Raw genomic sequence first — 21,842 nt, 5'->3', positions numbered from 1 at the left:
ATACAAAATTATACATATAATTTTATTATTGCCCTATAGTTTTATTCTTGTAATAACGCCTCGATTTGCATGCTTAATATTCTCTACAAAATATAATGTTGGTTGTCTGACGATTAATTCATATATGATAAATTAGGGAGTTTCATTTCCGACCCAATTAATTCACATTTTGGAAGACCAGGCAACTCATAAATATCCCAAACTTTACATAGCTTCCATCTTGTTAATTAATTTCATTTGGCAAGCACAGATATCATATTCTATTCTATAAATGATTTATCGAAATGTTGAGAAATTAGGCCACATAAAAGTTGGGCCATGCATACAGACACAAAAACATTACAAAAATAAGGTCACGTATACAAGATAAACAAGAAACCTTTATTCAGTCCGATGCAAAGATTTAATTGTCACTCTAATAGAGCATGAAAATAGTTTTCTTCACCCTGACCATCCTCTATGAGAACCCCCAGAAGGATGCAAATTCAACCGGTCGAGCACAGCATTAAAATCCACAGGCTGACCACTCTCTTCCATTCTCTGAATCACGCTGGCCACAACATCACCTCTAAACCCCATGCTCACCAATTTCTCAATCAACTCATTGTATGGATGGTTGCGGATGAATTGTGAATGGCTTGGAGGCCGGCTCATAAGATTGGCACCAACAGTAGGTTGAGGATTTGGTGGGGGATATCCACCCGGTGGGTAGTGAGACTGTTGAGATGGATGATGTGTTCTGCCCCCTTCACCTTCATACATAATATATGCACTCCCGGGAGTGGGAAGTGGCCCAGCAGATGCATATCCATCACCAGGTTGTACCCTATAACCACCCTTAATTTGTTGAGATGATGGTGCCTGCTGTGGAGCTGTCCTACCCGGTGCTCCATATCCATAAGGCATTGCATCAGCCCGGCTAGATACTGGTTGAGAAACTCCTGAATATGAAACTTGCATAGAACCGCTATTTGGCAGCATCTCTGGAGGAGGTGGAGTTGGTTGGCTGGAAGCATATGTTGGGTAAACTGTTGTTGATGGAGACCTGATCTGGGGCTGCATTGAGGGCTGTTGAGATTGTTGTACCGGCTGAGGTAACTGCTGTGGCCACTGCTGCTGATACTGTTGGGGGAATTGGTGGCCAGGAGGCACTGTATTTACCTGAGAATGTGTAACCTGTGGGGCCAACCTAGTGGGGTCTGGCACTTGGGAAGTACGATATTGAGGATCAGAAGTCAAATATTGACTTTGAGGCTGTTGACTTGGGACTGGGACAGGGACTGAGGCTGGGATGGGGGAGGGGGCAAGGGCTGGTGCTGGGGCTGGGGGGTTTGGTATTTGATTTGTGGGCATGTAATAGGATTGCTGACGTGTCACATTCTGTGGGGGTGGCTGAGAAGGGAGTGCCACAGGCTGTTGCTGTGGAGCTACTTGATGGGGGAGAGCCAGAGCTAACTGCTGATTGTGCATATCAGATGCATTTTCTTTCTTTTTACCTTCAGGGACAGTTGGTGATGCTCTCTCCTCAGTGGATTGCAAATGACTTGAAGAGGAAGACTCTTTCTGCACAAGTTGAAGCTTCGCCAGCTCTTTTTGTGTCTCAATAAGTTCTTGCTTGTCTCTTATAATCTGCACAGACCTGTGGACCTGAAGTGGGTAATAAAAATGTTATTCAGCAAAATCACACAGGTTAAACTAAGATGAGAAGTTAAAAAAAACAAAGAAAGAAAAACAGACCAAATTGTCAACAACAAAGCAGAAAAAAACTACATACATAATGAGCACCACAGTTCAATCAGTGAGAAGAGTGCCAACTTCAAGTAAAAGAAAATCTATTAAGGTAAAACTATATGTACAATTTTGAAAACTAAGCTGACCAGGGTAAGGTGTTATTATCACATTCAGTTAATAAAAACAAATATATGATGCAAGCTCATTTACTGTTTAAGAAACAACAATCGTCACATTCAAATATAATTTAAGTAAATTTTGAAAATGATGATGATGGAAACCTGGGACCACAGAAATGCTCAAAACAGAATGGTATGAAGGCCACCCTAGAGTTGATAATCAAGCAGAAGAGACCATATATATTTGTGAAAACATATATGAGGAAAAACATAAAGGTATTCACCCATTTATTAAGTACTTTTATAAAAAGAATTGATATCAGAACATTACAGCTCACTATAAGCAGAAAAAAGAACAGAAACAAAAGTTTACAATAGTCCTACATTTCCAGCTTTAATATTCAACTAGATCAATACTTTCACATTCAATCAAGTTCATTAACCAAGGTGTATCCCTGGTATCAAAGACACTTATCATTGGGCTACATAATGCAACATATATTTTCTACCATCCGAACTATGGTTAATGAAACATTTGTTATTATAACTTCACTTGTGAGTATAAAAGAATGAAATTCCATGAAGGGTGCAATAAAGTATAATATCCATTCCATACACTTCACAAAAAAAAAAAAAAAAAAAAAAAAGGATTCATCACACATGCTTGAAGCAAGGGAACAAAAGACGTGGCATTTTCATACCATAGTAGAAAAACCGAAATCTTCATACTTTTAAGTTCTAATACATGCAATTCATGGTTGTAACTCACCTCCTGAATATGTTTCTCAAGTGATTTAAGCTTTGTATCTGCTTCAGAATGGTCACGACCTAATTCAGACCTCATTTCACCCATTGATTTATCAAGATTATAACAATACAATTCCAACTGCGATAACCGTGAACTGATTCCCTCAAGAAAACGCATGAGGTTATCAGTATGTTTTTTCATGGTTAGTTCAACCATAGAAGTTATATCTTGGTTGAGAGACTCTTCAGGCTGGCTATATGCATTGCCAGAATAGACAGATGGTCTTGATCTCCTGCTCTTTTGAAATTCCTGAAAGATAAAATCATCAGAAAATTCAATGGATACAATAGCAGCATCATTGATAGAAATTAGGGGAAAAGGCATCAGTAACAACACTGTCAAAAACATATTCAATTCTAAGGATGCATGATATTAGTATCTTCATTACCTACAAAACAAACGTCCTATGCTCTCGAAGCATGTCTAAATCTTCTAATTTCTAAACCCACAAGACATTCAAACATATCTAACCATCAATAATTTATCTTTATCCAAGAAATAAGAGCAAATGTTCACAATTAAATGCCTACACACAAAAATTCCACTAGCTAACTTAACTTTTAAATCACAACAAAATCTAGTTATCTAGTTATACAAAGACTAATATAAACTCAGTAATTTAATTTCCCGTTTCGCAAATTTCAATCCATCAAATCAGATCTCCAGATTAATACAAGAAAAGAAATCTCAATTCGAAAACCCTAAACTCATCTCCGAAACCACCCACACAGCAACCGCTAAATTACAACTTCGAGCCATAACGAGCAATTAAAGCACCTTGTTGGAACTGGAGCTAATCACAGGATCGGAATGATTTCCATTAGTGGAATCCTGGTCGGCGTAGTCTTCATAGGAGCAGAGAATGTCATCGGAGGCAAAATCGAAGCCCTTGGAGATTGGATTGGCTCGGCCCGACGATCCAGAAGCCATCAATAGAGAGATCGCGAACGTGGAAATTAATTAGAAGAGAAAATTAGGGTTTAGTTTTTCGTTTTTCAGAGAGAGAGAGAGAGGAAGATAATATAAGAAACAAATGGTAGAGAAAGAGAGAAAAGTAAAAAATGGCTTTGGTTTGGCTTGGCTTGTCCGAAAAAGAAATGAAAGACAATTCGTAAATTGATGGAATTATTATATTTTATATATATAGGTGACGCGTTGGGAAGAAAGAAAAACGTTTTCAATTTTTTATTTTTTTTAATCCTTATCAGCTTAATAGATATCATAAAGAATAAAGCTGAACATACTATTCAATTTCTGTTGTCATAGAAAAGCTTGGCTCACATGGAGATTCTAAAACTTTCGGTTAAAATGTTGGTGATTGGTCAAAGCCTGATTTTGATTGCAGGAAATAATGCAAAATGTAATCCTTTGAATCCTCCCTGTTCAAAATTTTAGTATCAATTAGTGTTTTGTTGGGCGAACCAGCTCTATTTTACAGTCAGCCACCATTAGCTAGCAGCATTAAAGTTTTACAGTTTAACCAAAAGAATGGTTTATGCTTTGGCTCAGTTCAAATGACAACTGCATTTGCAATCACAAAGTACCTACACTAAGGCTTGCAAATGTAAGTACTACCATCACCCAACTAGGAAAACCCAATAGAGAAGACAATTAACGATAAAAATGGATCGCCAGCTAGAGGGTAATCAGAAAATTAACAATAAGAAAATTACGAGCTAATAAACTCACTTAAAGGCTGGTGGGTCACTGTACTTCACTTCAAAGAAGCTAGCTGTCTCATGGCTTGAAGCCATTACAATTGTAGCAGAAAGTATTGCTGCAAAGGCTATCAAGCTGAGCAGAAGAATGAATATTCTCTTAGTTTTGGCCATGTTTTGATGAGGCAAAAAATTGAATTAAAGCTGTGTGTTATGAGAGCATTGGATTGTTACAGCGAGTGTTGCTTAGAAAGTTAGGAAGAGAGATGAAGGAAGGTATCTGGTATTTGTACCTGATTTTTGCAATGTTAGTTTAATTTCTCACCAACCAGTCACGTCTCACGTCCTGTACAAGTTTTCAATTTTGGCAGCTATAAAGACTTACAGAAAGTAGCGTGCTTTCACTGGTTGTCTTCCACAAGTCACTCTTGATTTGGTTGAATAAGGCTTCAGAGAAAAACTAAATTGGATTCAATTAAATTTGGCACTTTGAAATAGCCTTGATTTGGTTGAATAAAGCTTCGGAGAAAGACTTCTTTGATCGAATTACAGCCCGAATCTTTCGTGAATTTGGAGCGATCTTTACAGCCCACAACTAGAATGGGCGGACATTTCTTGCAGGGACAGGTGGTTGATACAGGGGAGATCGTGGAAATGAAGCCAGGGGGAGACTCTCTGTGGATTAAGGCTCATGACAGCAAACATTTTGCTAAGTATGTTGTGCCCAAAGGATTTATAGCTGCGGATGTTACTGGTTTGACCATGGTGGACGGGTTTGATGATGCAGATTGTTCTTATTTTAAACTTGCAGAGCATACTCAGCAGGAAGTGAGCATTCCTTTGAAGAAAGTTTGTAAAAAAGTGTGCTCTATTGGGTAAGTCTGTTGAGAGGCTGCTCAGTAGTGGGTTGGTGGACTCTATCAGTCTGTTCCTTAGTTTGAAAATCTTCCTTTTAATACATAAAATTCTAATATATTGAGCTTTTCAAAGATTAGTTCCAAATATCTCAAGCATGGCAGTACAGTGGCTCTCTGCTTTTGCTCTTAATTAGTAGAATGGGTCTAGGATTTGCTATACATATCCAAGAGAAGAATGCCTAATTTTTTATTTCTCTTTAAAAACTAGATATGTTTCTTCAATGATTGGAGATACTGTAAACTTCCCTTTGAAAGCAGCCTGACTTATGTCATTACTGCTTGTTCCACAGAAGGCTACTCATGGAAACTGTTTACATAAAATAGTTACATATGGAGATTCTGACTTTGGAGTTTTGTATATATAGTAACTGGTTTTGAGATTGATAAAATATCTCTTTTATTAGTTCTTACAATATTCAAGTGCCCATTTGGAATAGTGTTTTTCTTTACATCAGATTCAACATATAAACACTTTTTTATATGAAACTGATTAAGAAACACTCTTTGAACTAGAAATGTACAGTTCCTCTTTTGTTTTAAGACCCTTAGCTTTACTAAACTTTCTAAGTAAATACGATTAACTTAATTACCTATCTCCCTTTGATCAGAAATTAAACACTTGGACACCTAAGACATATTTTATACCAACCTTTGCTTGGCCAGGCCATAGGCGTATAATAAGTTTCCTCAGTGTTCCAACTCAAACAGCACTTCTTCATTATTGTTATCCCAATGTGCACTTATATATATATATATATATATATATATATATATATATATATATATATATATATATATATATATATATTCTTCCTTTGTTTGAGCACTTTGCCTGTGCAGGTGCAAGCATATTCTCCGTACCCTCAGAGTCCATTCTTTGGGCCTTTTCAGTTCAGTCCTATGCAAATTTATTTGGCGATTTCCTGAGGTGTTTATGTTTTGACCAGTATGAATTATGAAAACTAAACAATAATTTATGATTGGTAAAGTTACATCTCTTCTTTTATTTTGAATCTTTAGTTGAAACTCTCTGCATCAATCATGGCGATTGATAAATGGCCAAAAGACTTGTTCCCACCCATACTCTGAAATTTTCAAAACTCTAAACATCCACTAAAGAGTCAAATTCTGTTAAAAATTTTAATTAGGATAGAGTAAAATTATTATTTTAATAATAATATTAAAAATATATATAATTTATTATATTTCTTCTTTATATTTAAAAAACTAATAAATTTACCTCTTTTAAAATGTTTTTCAGTTTTAAAAATTATATTCCCTTTTCCCTCAAAACCAAAGGTTTTTTTCACCATCATTGACATTGGCAATCCAAACGAAAGTCATCTCTGGATAATAATATTTAGGGTAGAGAAATGTGAACTTAGAGTGGAAAAGGGATGTTGCCAGCACTAAGATGATGACGGGAGGTTAAAAAAACTGTAGGTTTTAGGGTGGTTTTTGAAAAAGGTGAATTTATTAATTTTTAAAATATAAAGGAAAAATAAAATAAATTATATATATTTTTAATATTATTGTTAAAATAATAATATTACTTATGTAAATATTTGAGTTTTTTAAAATTAGATAATGATACTTTGGGATTTTAATATATCTTGGGTGAGAACAACTGTTTTGGCCTTGATAAATTGGTTTAATATCAATTTAAAAATAAATATTTAAAGAAAACTATTTATCAGCCATGGACATATAACATAGTGAAGGGGACTGAACATAGTTTATAAAATACACGTTAACTCCCACGAGTTGTCTTCGGCAATTCCATTCACCTCATTCGGAATATCTAAGCTTTTAAGTGCGTGGATTTATCTCAACCATACACGTGTCCACCATTGATTGACTACAACTAGGAAAAATCAATTCTACATAACCCATCTCGATGTACCGCGAAAACTTTCTAATTGATAAAATTACATAACTACCCTCAATACTTTCTAGAGTAGACACAAAATATTTCGTTGTAGTGTAGTAATAATATTGGTTATGTGATGACGAGAAGAAAAGATTTTGTGGTGGTAATTGATAGTTGGAGCTATGTGGGCCAAAAGACCCGCTCCCAACCAAGGGATAGTAAAAACCTATGTGACTTTTTTTTTTTTAAAAAAAAAAAATTTAAAATTTATCTATATTTAAAATTTTATTAAAAATTCAAATAAAATGAAAGATGAAATTATTTTTTTAATAAAAAATTTAAAAATATAAATTTTATTTTATTTTATCTTTAAAAATTTAAAAATTAATAACTTTATCACTATTTAAATTTTTAAATTTTAAAAAATAATATTTTTTTAAATTAATATCGATAACCGAAATCTTGTCGTCATTTAAGACAATACTTTTATCGGTCAAATAATGGATTCTTTTGTTTGAATTTTTTATCCAAACGAAGGATTTCGTTTGAGAGGAGAGAGTTTTGAATCAAGAAACATCATTGAAAGAAAAAAAATCGATTGTCATTCATTAAAGATGATAATTAGAGTGTAGAGGAAAAAAATCTTAAATTTGAAAAAAATATAATTTTTTAAAATTTAAAAATTTTAAATAAAAATAAAATTACTAGTTGTCAACATTTTAAAAAATAAAATAATTTTATAATTTTAATATTTTTATTAAATAATAGTTTTATTTTTAATTTTATCTAAATATTTTAACAAAATTTTATCCATAAATAAATATTTAAATTAAAAAAAAAAAAGGCATAAGATTACTTTGAGTTATCAGTGTGCTTTGGGTGGGAACTAGGGATGGCAATTTGGGTCAGACTTTAGGGGCCCCAACTCTAACGGGGAGGGGATTCCCCGATAGAAACGAGAAAGGGGACGGGGATAAAAAAAATCCCTATAATCGGGGATGGGCAGGGGATGGGGATACATGTGTCCCCTCCCTGCCCCTTTATATTAATATATTTATTTAAAATATTAATATATTTTTATAATTTTAAATTATTTATATTTTTCAAATTTATTTAGATTTTTGTTGTGCATATTAAAGTAGTTAATATATTATATTTATGATATTTGAAATAGTAGGTTAATTTTAATTTTGCTTAATTTTGTTATTTAATATATTTATATTGTATTTAGAATGTATAAGAAAAAGATTTTTTTTACGGGTACAAGGAGGAGATTTTTCCCCGTGGGGACGAAAAGGGGATGAGGAGGAGATTTTTCTTTGCGGGGAGAGGACAGAGATTCATTTTCATCTCTGTAATGGGGACGGGGATTGATATCCCCTATGAAGACGGGGATTGAGATCCCCTCCCCGCCCCTCCCCGTTGTCATCCCTAGTGGGAACAGGTCTTCGGCCTCATAATTAAATGAATCAATTAATATTTTATAATATTTAAAGTGTTGATTTTGAAATTCGATCTATTAATTTTTTATTAAAAAATCTGTGATGTTAAAAATGTAATTTACTAGAAGTTATGGTTGCCGCGTAAATATTCGAAAGTTACCACTCACCAACCAGGCCAGCCTTTTTTAAATTGCGTCAACCACCTCGTTTTCCCATGCTTTCTATCTTTTTCTTCCAGAAAACTATTACCCAGAAAGAAAATTCTCATCTCCACCATGAAGAAATCTGGTCTCTTTGCTGCCTCTGTCGCCGCAGCATCTGCTTCAGCTATATCTGCTTCTTCCACAAACTTCGTTTGCAATTCCATTTTTCAAGTTTCTCATGAGGTAAGTTTTCAATCCTTTCTTGGGTCTCTCGTTTCTTTGTTTTTTGAGTTTTTGCCTTGTGGGAATTTTCTTTCCTTCATTTTTCTCCAGTTTGCTTCTTCGTCTTCTCCTTAATTGAAAAAAAAAAAAAAACTTTGGTTGCCTAGAATATAGTGACTGAGTTTTTGAGAATCGATTCTTAAATTCTGTTGAAATTCTCCTGCAACTGTTGTTTTATAATAGTTTAGAATGATGTTGTTGCTTCTTTTTGTCCTGTATTCTCTCGCATTCAACTAGAAAATTTTCTAATTTTGTGCCAACTATACTATTTCAATCATACTATTTGATTGGCTTGAAATATTCAAATATGAGTCTGAAAAATTGAGGAGTGAAGTTTAGAATTTTCCGGGAAAAGTTGTATTAATTCCATCCTTTTGGTTCTTTTCCTCTTTTTCCTTCGCAGCCCAACAAAAAATTTTCCCCAGTCTGTTTCGTGGAAAATCTATTGAGGTGTCAAATCTTGCATGATAGGTCTTGACATTTCAAAGCAGTCCTTCTGGCATTAACTTTTTATTTCGTATTACGTGTTTTAAACTCGATTTATTTGATTCTCAGGATGTTTCATCGGAGAAAGGTCATGAGAATTCATCTATGCAACGGTCATCATCGACTGAAAAATTTGCTCCAAGGTTTGATGGCTTGAGGTTCATTGAAACTCTGGTCACCGCTCACAGATAAACAAGAAATTTTTATTTGTTCTTCTGGTTTTTTAAAATGAGAACAAAGAAGAAGAAATCACTGTTGCATTACAGGTTCTGTATTGGTAGTTTTATTACCCCGAATTGTTCTGTCGGGCAGTTCCCTTTTGCTCATTCGGGTCTATCTTTTCAGTCAAATCAAGACACTTGAGTTTGTTCATACAGCCCACTAACTGAATTTATGGAAGGGAAAAATTGTTTTATAATTTTATTTTAGCTACAACCATGGATTTAACGTGCACAAGTAAATAAACAAAAATACATTATGATATCATATTATTCAGCAGGATTAACATCGGTACAATTTGTTGCTGCTGAGGAAGTCAAACTGGAGGCTGAGAGAAATTGATAAACGAAAAGGAATTTATTTATGTTTAGTGGGTTTTTTTTTTTTTTTTCACCTTTCAAGATTCAGTGCATGAAGAGAAACAAAGCTAGAAGGGCAGTTGTGCGCATCCACAATGTGGACTGAGTAGCTGGTGCATGACTCTTCTGTGGTGGTGCAGGAGGTGGTGAGGCTTGGCAGGTGAGGCCGTATTTCCCTTCACGGCATTTACTGGAGAAAAGGCCTGGCGGGAATTTTCCCCGGAGGTTTATGTTGCTGAACATGGTTGCAGCACAATCAGTTTTCATGTCATTAAGTTTATCCACGAAAGGGCAGCAAAATTCCTTCAGAGCTGTGCAACATTGTTCAGCTGGATAATCTGGTCCTTTGCACTGGCTTGTAAGGATGGTGTAGTTCTTTTCCTCAAAATTTATAGGGCAACCTACGGATTATCAAACCATTCTATCACAACAAAAATCAATCATATAACAAGACTTGGGAGACACTATTGATGATAAATCAGAGAAAAGGGCATACTGGTTTGGGCTTGAAGAAGAGCACGGCCAGTATTTCTCTGAGAAAGGAAGGCATTATCTGCATTAAGCATTGGCGATTATCTATCATTATTACTCAAAAACAGAGCACAAAATGACAGCAAAAAGAGAAGTTACCTGAAATGAAAGAAGAAGAAGAAGCAAAACATGTAGCAAAAAGAAAGAAGAGAAGGAAATGGACGCAAAGATTAAACCTCATTTTGTTTATCCTTTTTGGAGATCAATACTCAATAGAATGATCTCCAATTTCACTCCCCCCTTTCTTTCTCTTATTTCAAAGTATTATGAGCCTCTTCTGGGGAGGGTTTCCTCCTATTTCCATAGCCTTTTGTTTTCCTATTTTAGAAGTGAGTTTGTCGCGGGGAGAAAAATGTTGCAGGAATGTTGGCAACTGACGATGCACAGCCCTCCATTTCATGCTTCAAATAGTTGAATGTGATTGGTGGTGGCTACTTAACGAATTTTCCATATATGGGTACAAATACTTCATATTAACCAGTTACTACGTAACGGACAAAGATTAATACGGTGGAAAATACAATCTTTCTCTCCACTTTGGTTATACTGGCTTCTTGTCGGCTGTTTCATGATCATCATTTCAATCTTTATAATTATATAGGAAGGGCTCCATTACCTAAAACTCCGGTATATCAAAGCAAAATTTGTTTGCACTCATAGTTTTATTCTTTTGGATAAGAGAATAGTAAAGGATTTCTCAATATCACCCGCCCACAACTTAAAACCGAAGAATGAGCCACCCATTGACCTTTCATCAATAGAAATTTTGATACAACAAAAACGATGACACATCCAGTCCTGAGTCATCAATTGGTGAGGTTAAAACTGTCAAAACACTATTAGTCTAACATATGTTAGAGAAGAGATTAGTGTAATTCCAAAAACTGTGGGGTCCAAAAAACTCTTTCTATTTTTGTCCGGCTTGGGAAGTATAACTCCTTGCGGAGTAGTATTAGTATTTGCTGGCTAACAGATGTCCCTGTTATGTCTTACTTTTCGAGTGATTGACCTGCCCATTCGAAGCCTTCTAGTTGTCAGTGCTTCTAACAAAACCGCCAATGCATCCTCTACTGCATCAGCCTGTTCATCCAATCCCAGTGAACTGAACTCAGGAAGGAGGTGCAGCTCAGAAAGGAGGCCTATGGCTGCTGCTGCGGTACAGGTCCGATCCCAGGAGGGTTGAGGCCTGCACTCAGAATGCCATAGATAATTGTTATTACTCAAATGTGAAATTGAGGAGTAATCCTCTGGCAGAAGACATTTGACTGACATGTTTCACATCTTACCGAAGTTTATGCATTGAGGATGCACCCATGGTTAGAGATATGCATGGAAAATTTTCCAACCCCCAAACTGACTTGGCTTGTTCCTGCCCATAAAAATGCTTATTGCAATCAATTTATGAAACAATTACTGACATTTTGACATGATAACATTTTTTTAAAAGATATTGCCAAATATGTATCCAAATGAACTTTGGTGCATAACCGCTAAAAAATTAGATGACCTTTAAACGGCTGAACATTGCTGCAGAGTTGCTCCATGTGCCATCAATCAAAACAAAATTCAACATTTTGACATGATAACATTTTTTTAAAAGATATTGCCAAATATGTATCCAAATGAACTTTGGTGCATAACCGCTAAAAAATTAGATGACCTTTAAACGGCTGAACATTGCTGCAGAGTTGCTCCATGTGCCATCAATCAAAACAAAATTCAACGTTTTATCTTCATCAGTCTGTACAGTGAAACCACCATAAGAATTACGAATCTAATCAAGGAATCAGAAAAAGACATTAATTAAGCACCAAACAAAATGTAATTGAGTTCAACCCAAAGCTGGAAGAGATAAGATATATAATTGGAGCTAGTATGAACATGGTTCCAGTAAGCATGTTTATAAGAAAAAGGTAAATCATAACAAAGGAAAAGTTCAACCAGGCATTTAGGGACCCCAGTCTTATGTTAAGTTTAAAATTATACAACAATTGATTTAAAAGGGTTCAATAAACATCACTATCATATTATGCATCTATTTGACGGGAAACAGATCCCGATTTATCATGTGCAAAAAAGGAAAAAAATAAAGGTCTTTCTGCTAATATGTGCATGTAATTTCACAATTTTAAGAATAACCAAAAGTAGAAAATTAGAATGTAATGTGTTAAAGACAACAATAGCATTACAGGTGTGCAATCTAAATCCACTGGACATCCATGACCAAAAGCCTCCCGGACAGACTCTGTCACAGCATTCTTGTTGGGATAAAGACACCAAACCTTGTTTTTTCCTGAAATTGACAAAACAGAATCAAAGGGTAGCTGTTTGCAAGTACACGTACTTAAGCATTCAGAATTACAAAAACATGCCAATTTGGAATGCCAAGTTTGAGAAATAACTAAAGTACACCAACTTAAATAAAAAACGAATATCAGTAATTAAGTTTAAATGCAAAGATTTCTTGTTAATTGCAATCTGTAAATGATTGTATCAAAAAGGAAAAGCTACTAGATCTCTTTGGATCAGTGAGTACTCCAGATCTCACTTTATCCATTTCCAAGGAAAAAAGGGTATGTAATAGCCTTATTGGTTCCTTTAGAGAAATGAATATAAGCAAGCACCTCACATGCTCTTAAATGACATTTAAAGGCTTCCTAATTACATGTTTTTCATGCCACCAGTCTTATGGAAACGCTCAACCGCTAGTGGAGAGATTGAGATAAACCTGCACACTTAAATGCATTCCACATGATTTCTTCATCTTCAGCAATGCCAAAGAGGCATAAAGTTGCTGCTTGAAATCCAAATACTTGCCATAACAACTTTCCAGTATTGTTCTGCCGCAGAAAGTCCTGTAAAAAGCATGTCATACACTGACTGTTTCATGGCTCATGATAACATCAAAGCAATATATATATATATGCTAACCTTCGGATGCATATACACCCATAACCGCACACCATGCCATAGATTGCAAGGCTTGACTTTTGAACACATACAATCTTCCATAGCAAGCCAGCACTGACAGTTGATAAAGTGAAAAACAATGCAAGACCATAAAGATTAATATATTGAAAGGCATGATCGTCATAAACAACCATCACTATGAAAAAAGTGTCTACCTTACAATGCAACAGAAACAGCAGATGATAGCCTATATAAGTGAAATTTTTTAAAAATAGTCATGTACCTTCTGGCAAAGGTAACCCCTACTTCCAAGTAGACGGCATGCTATTTGTCGAGATGCAAAAAACTGAAGCTTCTTTTCAGAATCACCTAAGGCCTGATATGTTGCCCTATGTTTCTTATCCTCTTGAACCTTAAAATCTCCCTGAAATTTTCAAAAGTTAAATATGAATACATAAATATGTAGCAATAGAGACAAAATTCAGGGTAATAAAAACGGAAGTAACAAGAAATTTCTAGCCAGACGAATCACAAGCAGCTAAAGTAGAACTAGTTGATCACGCATGACCATCAATTTTAACCAAAACATGAGAGAAAAACGCCAGTATGAGAACAGGTACCTAGGAGCAAGCATGAAATTAAATTATGTGCGAAAATGAAAAACTTTTACTGAGTGTGTAGGACTGCAGGTACATAAATGAATCTAACTGCAATTTCTGGAGACCTTCAGAAGTGATTAGGAGGCTATTCCTCAACATGATCTTAAAAAGAAGGCCTTTAAATACGTTTTAACTATATCAATTTATAAGTTTCAGTATGAAAACTTTCTTCAGCTAATTAGCACAGAGGAAAACACACTTTATGATATCATCGCCATTCCCTTGATGCACAAATTGGCTTGAGAAGAAAAGTGGCGACAAGAAAAGAACGCTACTCGATGATTTATATCGTTTTCACTCCAAAATAGTGGAAAAGTAATACCAGCTATATATCTTACGACACATACTTCAATAAGTATACGCACTACATTGTGAAAGAAATAAACTTTTGATGCAAAGAAACAGATGTAAGTTGCTTTATACATTTTATCCATTCCGGCAACAAAATTGATGAACAAAGAAGAATTAGATGTTTTAATGGGATAAAATACCTGAAGCTTGCCACCATTTCCACCAAAACTCATCTGGGCATCGACATTTTTCTCCAAAGACTTCAAATCGTGAACAATTTTGCCAACCATAGCTGGAAACGGAGACACAGAGCCCCATCCCCGCCATTCTTGCAATGTTATGAACCCATCACCAGCGTCTTGGACAAATACTTCTTGGGGCGGAGAAGGAGAAGCAGAGATCACCAGAGGGCTTCCGGGTGGAGAGTCCATGTGTGTGTTGGTTGAGTATAACAGAGATGGGATTGAAAGGGAGAATTTAAAGGTCAAAGTGAAAGCCCTCCTAATTGTAACAGGTGAAGATGTGAGCATGGATTTTGACGGGTTTTTGTTTGCCGCTTGTGATTTGTTTTTAGTCTGAGAACCTGTGACTGTGAAATTGTACTGTAGATTGGACTGGACATTGACTGGTTCTTGAGGTCCAACTGAAACTAGTTGGGTCTAGGCAACTTCTGTGTCCTGTGACTGGGCTCATAAACCCATTTACAAACACAGTGATATTTATAGAAAGGAAATATAATTGGAAAATTAATAATGATATATTAATTTGACATTTACTTAAAAAAAAAAAAATACTGGACTTTATTCTTATGCAACAACATTTAGGGCCCAACATTACCTAGCCCAACTTTGATGCAGTAATATGTCAATCATTTTCCCACTTATTATCCACTTGTGTTAATAAATTTTGTTTTATTTTTCAGTTTAAATTACAATTTTATCCTTTGTTAGTGTAATGAACAAAATGTCTTCACCATTTAATTGACTAGTTTAGTTTGTCTTTCAAGAATATTTAATTTACCAATTTATATTTTAATAATTATAATTATAATTATATTAATTTCCTTTTTATGTATTTTTCTTTTCTTATCTATTCTTCATACCACCAAACATTAGCAACCTCTTTTCCACAAATATCACCTTTACGTTTTTCCCAATATCGAACTCACTTGTTTCCACGCTCAAACTTTTATCTTATCATATTTCCTATTACCTCTCTCATTATTATACAATAACAAAATATATTCATATCTTTTAGGGATGATAATTTTAACCAAAGTGTAAATTCATATCCACATTATAGCACCATTACCACTGTCAAAAATGTCACCTATATTCATGTGATGTTAGAAATTAGTCGAAATAATTTATGACGTCGTTTACGATAGTGGTGAATTATAATATAAAATTATAAAATCTTTTGTTTATAAAAGAGAGGAATTAAACAACTGCTTTTGTGGTTTTTTTTTTTTTTCTTCCTAGATGCTTCTTATCAAAAAGAAATGAGAGAAACCATTTATGATGTTGTAAAAATGGTTCAGATGGTGTTGCATTGGGGATGCAATGGTGGAAATCGAATAAGTCATTGATGGCGCCATTTATATGGTGATGGACCCTGGAAATTGAGGTTCAAATAAGGAAAATGAGGAGGACAAATTTGTAATATTGTGGGTTAGGATAAAAATATATATTTTTGAATAGTTTTTTTTTAATCCATATAATATGACTTTTTTACTGTGTCTCTCCATGGAACAATTTTCATTGATATAAATCGGCTTTTCATTCTTAAACGGCGAGAAACTGTCATTTCATCAAATTTTGGGTGGGAACTTGTGATTTGGCCTTAATTGTAGTATTAATGGGGTTAATCAACAAGTTACGGAGGCAGGCAGCGACTCTTCAAAGTCATGAATATCTATCGTCATTTCTTTAGCCTCCATTTGTATTTCTTCGCTCCCACCAGACTTCATCTAACTTTCATTTTAACAACATAACCATCTCTATATATATACTTCAAATCTCACATTACAACTCCACTTCTCAAATTCACTTCAATAATGGCTGCTGGTCTTGAATCCATGGCTCTCTCTGCTTCTTCTCGCCCACCCAGTTCGCTCGCGCCTTCTATGTCTTCTCCTTCATCCAGAATTTGGTTTTCCAGTGGTCGGATCACGAAATATTTGCCGGGTTTCACGGGGTTGAAGATCCAAGCGCCTTTGAAATCGTCATCAGCTTCGTCGTGTTCGAAGGTTCCTACGGTTTCTCCCTATAAGACCGGCATTGTTTGTGAAGCTCAAGACACTGCCCTTGATAGTTAGTTATTTGTCCCTCCTAATTTTTTTTTAACCTCTTTTAGATTTTACTATTCATTTCATGCGTGGGCTGTATAGTTCACTACTGTGGTTATTTACTAGAAACTTAGAAAAGATTGATAAAAAGTTGATACGTATGGTCAATTACATTTGCCTTAACTAAGTCGGTCATTTTCCTTTGGGGCCTATTAGCTCTGTTTCGATGACATAATCTCTAATTCCAATCAACTTGAATTTCAAGTTGGCGGAGTATATAGAGATTATAAAATTTAACTGCGGAATTTTGTTAACTGAAATTTCATGTGTTGTTGAAAATGCAGTCAATATATATATATATGCATTAATTAGCAAGCTGAATCACTTTTTGAGCATGTTACTTTATAAGTCTCCTTATGTACTTGGATAATAGGTAGGTTGTAACTAAGTCTAGTTTTGATATAAGAGTAGTCAAGCCTAGCTACACCTTAGCCAGCAAGTTTTTGTGCTCAAGCTGGACTTGGGTTTGCAAAAATCAACTTGTCACCAAGTTTGTTTGCCTGCAACAAGTAAAATCTGTCTTGTTGATAATTTCTAACCTGTGACCCAAAATACGCATATCATTGACCAAATATGTGAATATAATAACAATCTATATTAAGTGTTAAACTACTTATGCGAGTAATTTACTCTAGTTTTTATTCATTCTCATTAGCATTATGTGTGTATGTAGTGTTTTCTTTGTTAAGCAATGTTGTTTTTTTCTTTTTCCTCATGATTTTAGAGAACTCAGGCTCAAGAGTAATCAAATTGGTTGTATTTGCCTTACTTGTTCTTACTGGCTATTGAATCTAAAGCTTTAGATTTAAGTTTGGCTTACCTTTTTGAACAAGCATGAAAATGCTTTTTAGAGAGCTTGGGCCACTATGTAGCAGCTTAACGATCAGTTCTAAAAGCCTAGTTGTGGCTGCCTTGTGCAAACTTTCAATATGAGTTACATTTGTTTCTGAATTACTTCCCAGCCATTAAGTGGGTTCAGTACTTACTGAGTTGGTTGTATTCTGTGTAAGAGCTTAAGGGCATTGATAATTTCAAGATCTTGCCTATTTCCTCTCATCACAATGAGTGGAGCAATAATCAGCTGGACATCATTGTTTGTCACAAATTTATGATATCTCTTTTCATAGCCTGTGCTTGTTTGTCTTTTTTTTTTCTCTGAAACATACATTTAGGTCCTGTAGCATGCCAATAAATTGGAAATTTGTTTAATGTTATTAGTGAACTGCAATGTTCTCCATGTACTGAAAGCTGAGGACTTATGGTTGAGAAGTTGTGTCATTAATAAGAGTTCCTGCTTGCACAGGCAGTTATGCTTCTGTGAGGCACACACAACCCCTGTCATTTCTTTATATCACAGTTTAATTGACCTCTTTCCTTGGCTTGCAAAATTGCAGTTCCAACTGTGAATGATACAACTTGGCAGTCATTGGTTTTGAAGGCTGATGGACCTGTGCTAGTTGAATTTTGGGCCCCGTGGTGTGGGCCTTGCCGCATAATCCATCCAGTTATAGGTGAACTAGCAGAGCAGTATGCTGGCAAGCTCAAGTGCTTTAAGTTGAACACTGACGAAAGTCCTTACATTGCTACTCAATATGGAGTCCGAAGCATCCCAACCATCATAATTTTCATCAGTGGTGAGAAGAAAGACGCTATTCTTGGTGCTGTGCCCAAGTCCACCCTAATTGCTAGCATTGAGAAGTTCGTGTAGGGAAGAAAAATGGAATCTTCTTGCTATAGTTTTGCTGTTTTGGATCCTCTTCAGTGTTATGAGGATGAAAATTTATCCTTTCTGAATAATTTCAGAAGCTTCATTCTACCAATGTTTTTTTTTTTTAATGATGCTCTTTTATTATTTTATATATCACAAACTTCAACACCATCAATAACAAGCAATTCATTGTCTGAAATTTGCTGCCCTCTGGTTATTAGCCCAGACCTAAGCCGCAATTTTTTCCAAGTGTAGATTGAAAATTGGAGTTAAACATGAGATTTCATGTTGTGTGCTGCCTTTTTTACTCTGAAAAAATTTAAATCTAATTTCCTGTAATATAGAATTCCTCAATTAACTTGTTCTCATTTGAATATTGGGAAATTTTCTTGCTAAACATTTCCCAGAATTTGCCTAATCAACCTTCTGGTTTGAGTAGAAAGATTTGTTAATATCTTATTAATTGAGGGCCCCTGTGATGAAATATGGGGCATGTACAACATTTTTTTGAAGTTAATCTTATCTGTCAAGATATTGATCTACGTTGTTTCCGAGCTTACTTTCGGTCAGGATTTAGATTGGATTCAACCTGGAACTACTGATTATATCTCTGGAATGCATGAGCATTCTTGAATACCACTACAATTAATCAGTGGAAACAGAAACTCCTCCAGTTATTTTAATCTCATCTGCTTATTCATTATAGTTCCCAAAACACCAGTGATCAAGAAAATCAGGGTAATTGAGACGGGTGTTTTTGAAAGACTTGCGAGCCACAGTACTGAAACAAGATCCTTAAATCCAACTCCAACTTTCTAATTAATAAATGATAAGCCTACATCAGTGGGCAGCAATCTTTTTGTCTCAAAAATTCTTGAAGATTAGCGAATAGGAATTACAACTAGAAGTTGGTTAGGTGTCTGGATAAGGAACGAGAATGCCGCATATTTTGGTGATACAAAAACATTTAAAAGGTTTTTTTTAAAGAAATGATTGACACAAATAACATTAACCCAATTGCTTATCCATTCTACATTTGCCGCATTAATGAAATATAGAATAACAAGATCAATCTTGAAGAAAAGCTATTTATGATAGATTATACAGAAAAATAGACAAAATGGCATTTGGACTCCACGTTTTTCCTCTCTTAATTATCTTCAAAGGTTGAGTGTTCAAACCCTCTTCTTAAGTAATAATTAAAAACCAAGAATCATAAGCTGAAATCCACTGTATAGATTAAGACTGGTAGTTGATTTTATTTACTGTTCTATCAATTGAACCTTCAAGCAAGAGATTCTGTCTACGGAGCTCTTTAGTTTGACTTTCTTCTTCGGTTTGAAGATGAAGACTAGTGGTTGAGCAATGGGCATTGACTTTATGAAATAGTAAATTGTCAGCCCTTATGTAATTCCAAATTAAGGATCTAGTTTACTTAAAAATCCCTGTTCTATTTTATGCCAACAACGACTCGTGATTCAACAAAACGCTTCGTTTAAGGGTTAGAATTAGACAGATTCATACCACTTTATTTTTTTCTCAATAATTAATTAAATATTCCTTTGCCGTAGAACGTGGGAATACTAAGAGCCGTAGGTTTGACCAAATTAGTTGGAAATTATAAGTTAATAAAAAAAGAATAGGCAAATTCAGTTGTAATTGGTGTGGAGTTGAAGCCACGCTGACATTTCTTTCGCTATCACATTTTCCAGATTAGGTTAACTTAGAAATGGGAATTTCTTCTTGTTGATTGATTAACATTTCCTCACACGGGGTTTAGTTTTAAAATATATATATATTTTTTATCCCTTATGCATTAATCTTATTTTTTTTTACTAAAACGTGACCCAGTTGATATAAAATTTAGTAAAAGGGAAAAATTATTATTTTAATTTCTTACAATTTGAAATAATTAAAATACTGAAAAAGAAAAATATTGTCCTATCTTCTATCTTTTCCAACACCACATTTTCAGCATCCTCCTCTGTTATTGCAAGCCAATTCAAAGTCACCAAAGAAAACGTTATTGTTTCTTCTATCTTCTCTGTTGGCTCTAATGAAAAGGTGGACATGGCCTCACCATATTTAGAAGGTTAGGCCTAGGATTTCTTTCGATCGTGGCTAATTGAAGAAGATGACCTAGTGATTATGCATCATTTAAGGAAGCCTTAGCCCAATGTTTTGACGAGGCCCCTAAAACCTTTCTTCACCCTATAACTCCTTGAGTTATTTATTCTAAACATTTTATTTATACCATCACTCTTTGTCGTCTTTAGGGTCGGTTCAATCTATGTCCTTTTTTATTTCATTATACAATTTCTATAATTTGGTTGTTATAACTTTTATGTTCCGTTATTTATTTGTTTTGTTTCATTTTGCTAGCAAACAATAAAATTGCAATCATGTTTATAACAAAATTTATCGGACAATTGTTCATAGTTGCATTTACAAATGTTAGAGTTGTTGTTACAATGTTTACGTCAAACCACAATCCTCTTGAGGAGCTTTTTGAGAAAGATAAAAGTTTTGATGATAAAAAATAGATTATAGTATATATTATATCATGTATTTGTGTCGGAATATAAAATCTAAAGAATTTTTCAATAAAATAGATGAATCTCATATCGAATATCATAAATATTATATATTATTAACTTACGAGATAGATAATCAATATTTTAACTTTATAAACACTAGAGGTGCATTAATCAATGAACCTTTGAAACTTAACCTTTTTTTCATTTTACAAAATCAACTAATAACAATCTTAATAAATCATAAACAATCACAAAAGTTTAAAAAATTAATTTCGCATAAATCAATTAACCACGTGTTAAAACATTATTGGGCGGTACTAATTCATTGAATAATCAAAGTTGTTAGAGATGGGATATATAAAGACCGTTTCAATGTTTTTAAATTATTAACAACAGAAGTTAAAATTTAAATAATATAATAATTACATATCTCTCCATCAAAGAATATTAATTAAAATAAACATAAAAAGTTTTTGTCTAAATCTTTTTTGATAAATTTTGAGTAATTTTATTTTTTTAAGTAAATTTAATTTTATTTTTAATAATATTCCTTTCTACTAATTACGTCATATTTGGTATAATTTTTTTCAATAATTTTTTTTTAAGTATATTTTATGTTTGATAAATTGTAATTCGAAAATTCAAAAATTTATTCAAACATAGATCAATTTTTAGTGTAATACAGATCAAAACAAAAAGATAAATATAAGTATAAAGAACGATTGCTAATGCAAACGGGTGTATGCGAGTGTACGAAGAATACATATACAGTGCAAAAATATTATAATATTGTACTATATAAAAAATATAATATAATATAATATT

The 21,842-nt window shown here is 34.2% G+C and overlaps 5 protein-coding genes across 6 annotated transcripts; 2 read left to right on the top strand and 3 right to left on the bottom strand.

Moving 5' to 3' along the window:
* Positions 1 to 251: 251 nt before the first annotated feature.
* On the bottom strand, positions 252 to 3,771 carry LOC123223913 (activating signal cointegrator 1 complex subunit 2 homolog). The gene is made up of 3 exons (XM_044647383.1): positions 3,436 to 3,771; positions 2,620 to 2,907; positions 252 to 1,647 (listed from the first exon to the last, which is right to left on the bottom strand). The coding sequence occupies exons 1-3, from the start codon at positions 3,586 to 3,588 to the stop codon at positions 442 to 444; spliced, it is 1,647 nt and encodes a 548-aa protein (XP_044503318.1). The 5' UTR covers positions 3,589 to 3,771; the 3' UTR covers positions 252 to 441.
* A 1,145-nt stretch (positions 3,772 to 4,916) lies between these two features.
* LOC123223480 (riboflavin synthase-like) lies at positions 4,917 to 5,496 on the top strand. Its single transcript, XM_044646642.1, has 2 exons — positions 4,917 to 5,191; positions 5,442 to 5,496. The coding sequence occupies exons 1-2, from the start codon at positions 4,917 to 4,919 to the stop codon at positions 5,494 to 5,496; spliced, it is 330 nt and encodes a 109-aa protein (XP_044502577.1).
* Positions 5,497 to 9,846: 4,350 nt separating this feature from the next.
* On the bottom strand, positions 9,847 to 11,159 carry LOC123224404 (GPI-anchored protein LLG1-like). Its single transcript, XM_044648059.1, has 3 exons — positions 10,665 to 11,159; positions 10,531 to 10,587; positions 9,847 to 10,435 (listed from the first exon to the last, which is right to left on the bottom strand). The coding sequence occupies exons 1-3, from the start codon at positions 10,744 to 10,746 to the stop codon at positions 10,080 to 10,082; spliced, it is 495 nt and encodes a 164-aa protein (XP_044503994.1). The 5' UTR covers positions 10,747 to 11,159; the 3' UTR covers positions 9,847 to 10,079.
* A 124-nt stretch (positions 11,160 to 11,283) lies between these two features.
* Positions 11,284 to 14,974, bottom strand: LOC123224403. 2 transcript variants are annotated; one of them, XM_044648057.1, is made up of 8 exons: positions 14,626 to 14,974; positions 13,759 to 13,899; positions 13,497 to 13,589; positions 13,294 to 13,420; positions 12,755 to 12,858; positions 12,226 to 12,306; positions 11,852 to 11,934; positions 11,284 to 11,751 (listed from the first exon to the last, which is right to left on the bottom strand). In XM_044648057.1, exons 1-8 carry the CDS (start codon positions 14,953 to 14,955, stop codon positions 11,532 to 11,534), a joined length of 1,179 nt encoding a protein of 392 aa, XP_044503992.1. In that variant the 5' UTR covers positions 14,956 to 14,974; the 3' UTR covers positions 11,284 to 11,531. The 2 variants fall into 2 exon arrangements, with proteins under 2 accessions (XP_044503992.1, XP_044503993.1); XM_044648058.1 differs by lacking the exon at positions 11,284 to 11,751 and having other exon boundaries at positions 11,848 to 11,934.
* Positions 14,975 to 16,324: 1,350 nt separating this feature from the next.
* LOC123222822 (thioredoxin 1-like) lies at positions 16,325 to 18,679 on the top strand. Its single transcript, XM_044645795.1, has 2 exons — positions 16,325 to 16,737; positions 18,167 to 18,679. The coding sequence occupies exons 1-2, from the start codon at positions 16,482 to 16,484 to the stop codon at positions 18,478 to 18,480; spliced, it is 570 nt and encodes a 189-aa protein (XP_044501730.1). The 5' UTR covers positions 16,325 to 16,481; the 3' UTR covers positions 18,481 to 18,679.
* Positions 18,680 to 21,842: the final 3,163 nt, after the last annotated feature.

Source organism: Mangifera indica, chromosome 8 (assembly GCF_011075055.1).
Source record: "Mangifera indica cultivar Alphonso chromosome 8, CATAS_Mindica_2.1, whole genome shotgun sequence".
Taxonomy (NCBI): domain Eukaryota; kingdom Viridiplantae; phylum Streptophyta; class Magnoliopsida; order Sapindales; family Anacardiaceae; genus Mangifera; species Mangifera indica.
Note: the sequence above shows the minus strand (reverse complement) of the source record. Positions and strands in the feature narration are given on the sequence as shown.

What these genes read in the sequence shown, in the direction of transcription:
- LOC123222822 (XM_044645795.1), top strand. Translation starts at nt 16,482, where the DNA reads ATGGCTGCTGGTCTTGAATCCATGGCTCTCTCTGCTTCTTCTCGCCCA. An exon ending in TCAAGACACTGCCCTTGATA is followed by an intron (nt 16,738 to 18,166) that starts GTTAGTTATTTG and finishes GCAAAATTGCAG; the next exon opens with TTCCAACTGTGAATGATACA.
- LOC123223480 (XM_044646642.1), top strand. Translation starts at nt 4,917, where the DNA reads ATGGGCGGACATTTCTTGCAGGGACAGGTGGTTGATACAGGGGAGATC. An exon ending in AAAAAAGTGTGCTCTATTGG is followed by an intron (nt 5,192 to 5,441) that starts GTAAGTCTGTTG and finishes TTTAAAAACTAG; the next exon opens with ATATGTTTCTTCAATGATTG.
- LOC123224404 (XM_044648059.1), bottom strand. Translation starts at nt 10,746, where the DNA reads ATGAGGTTTAATCTTTGCGTCCATTTCCTTCTCTTCTTTCTTTTTGCT. An exon ending in TTCTTCTTCTTTCATTTCAG is followed by an intron (nt 10,588 to 10,664) that starts GTAACTTCTCTT and finishes TGCTTAATGCAG; the next exon opens with ATAATGCCTTCCTTTCTCAG. An exon ending in TCTTCTTCAAGCCCAAACCA is followed by an intron (nt 10,436 to 10,530) that starts GTATGCCCTTTT and finishes GATAATCCGTAG; the next exon opens with GTTGCCCTATAAATTTTGAG.
- LOC123224403 (XM_044648057.1), bottom strand. Translation starts at nt 14,955, where the DNA reads ATGCTCACATCTTCACCTGTTACAATTAGGAGGGCTTTCACTTTGACC. An exon ending in GGGGTTACCTTTGCCAGAAG is followed by an intron (nt 13,590 to 13,758) that starts GTACATGACTAT and finishes ATCAACTGTCAG; the next exon opens with TGCTGGCTTGCTATGGAAGA. An exon ending in GGGTGTATATGCATCCGAAG is followed by an intron (nt 13,421 to 13,496) that starts GTTAGCATATAT and finishes TGCTTTTTACAG; the next exon opens with GACTTTCTGCGGCAGAACAA.
- LOC123223913 (XM_044647383.1), bottom strand. Translation starts at nt 3,588, where the DNA reads ATGGCTTCTGGATCGTCGGGCCGAGCCAATCCAATCTCCAAGGGCTTC. An exon ending in TTAGCTCCAGTTCCAACAAG is followed by an intron (nt 2,908 to 3,435) that starts GTGCTTTAATTG and finishes TTTATCTTTCAG; the next exon opens with GAATTTCAAAAGAGCAGGAG. An exon ending in TTGAGAAACATATTCAGGAG is followed by an intron (nt 1,648 to 2,619) that starts GTGAGTTACAAC and finishes TACCCACTTCAG; the next exon opens with GTCCACAGGTCTGTGCAGAT.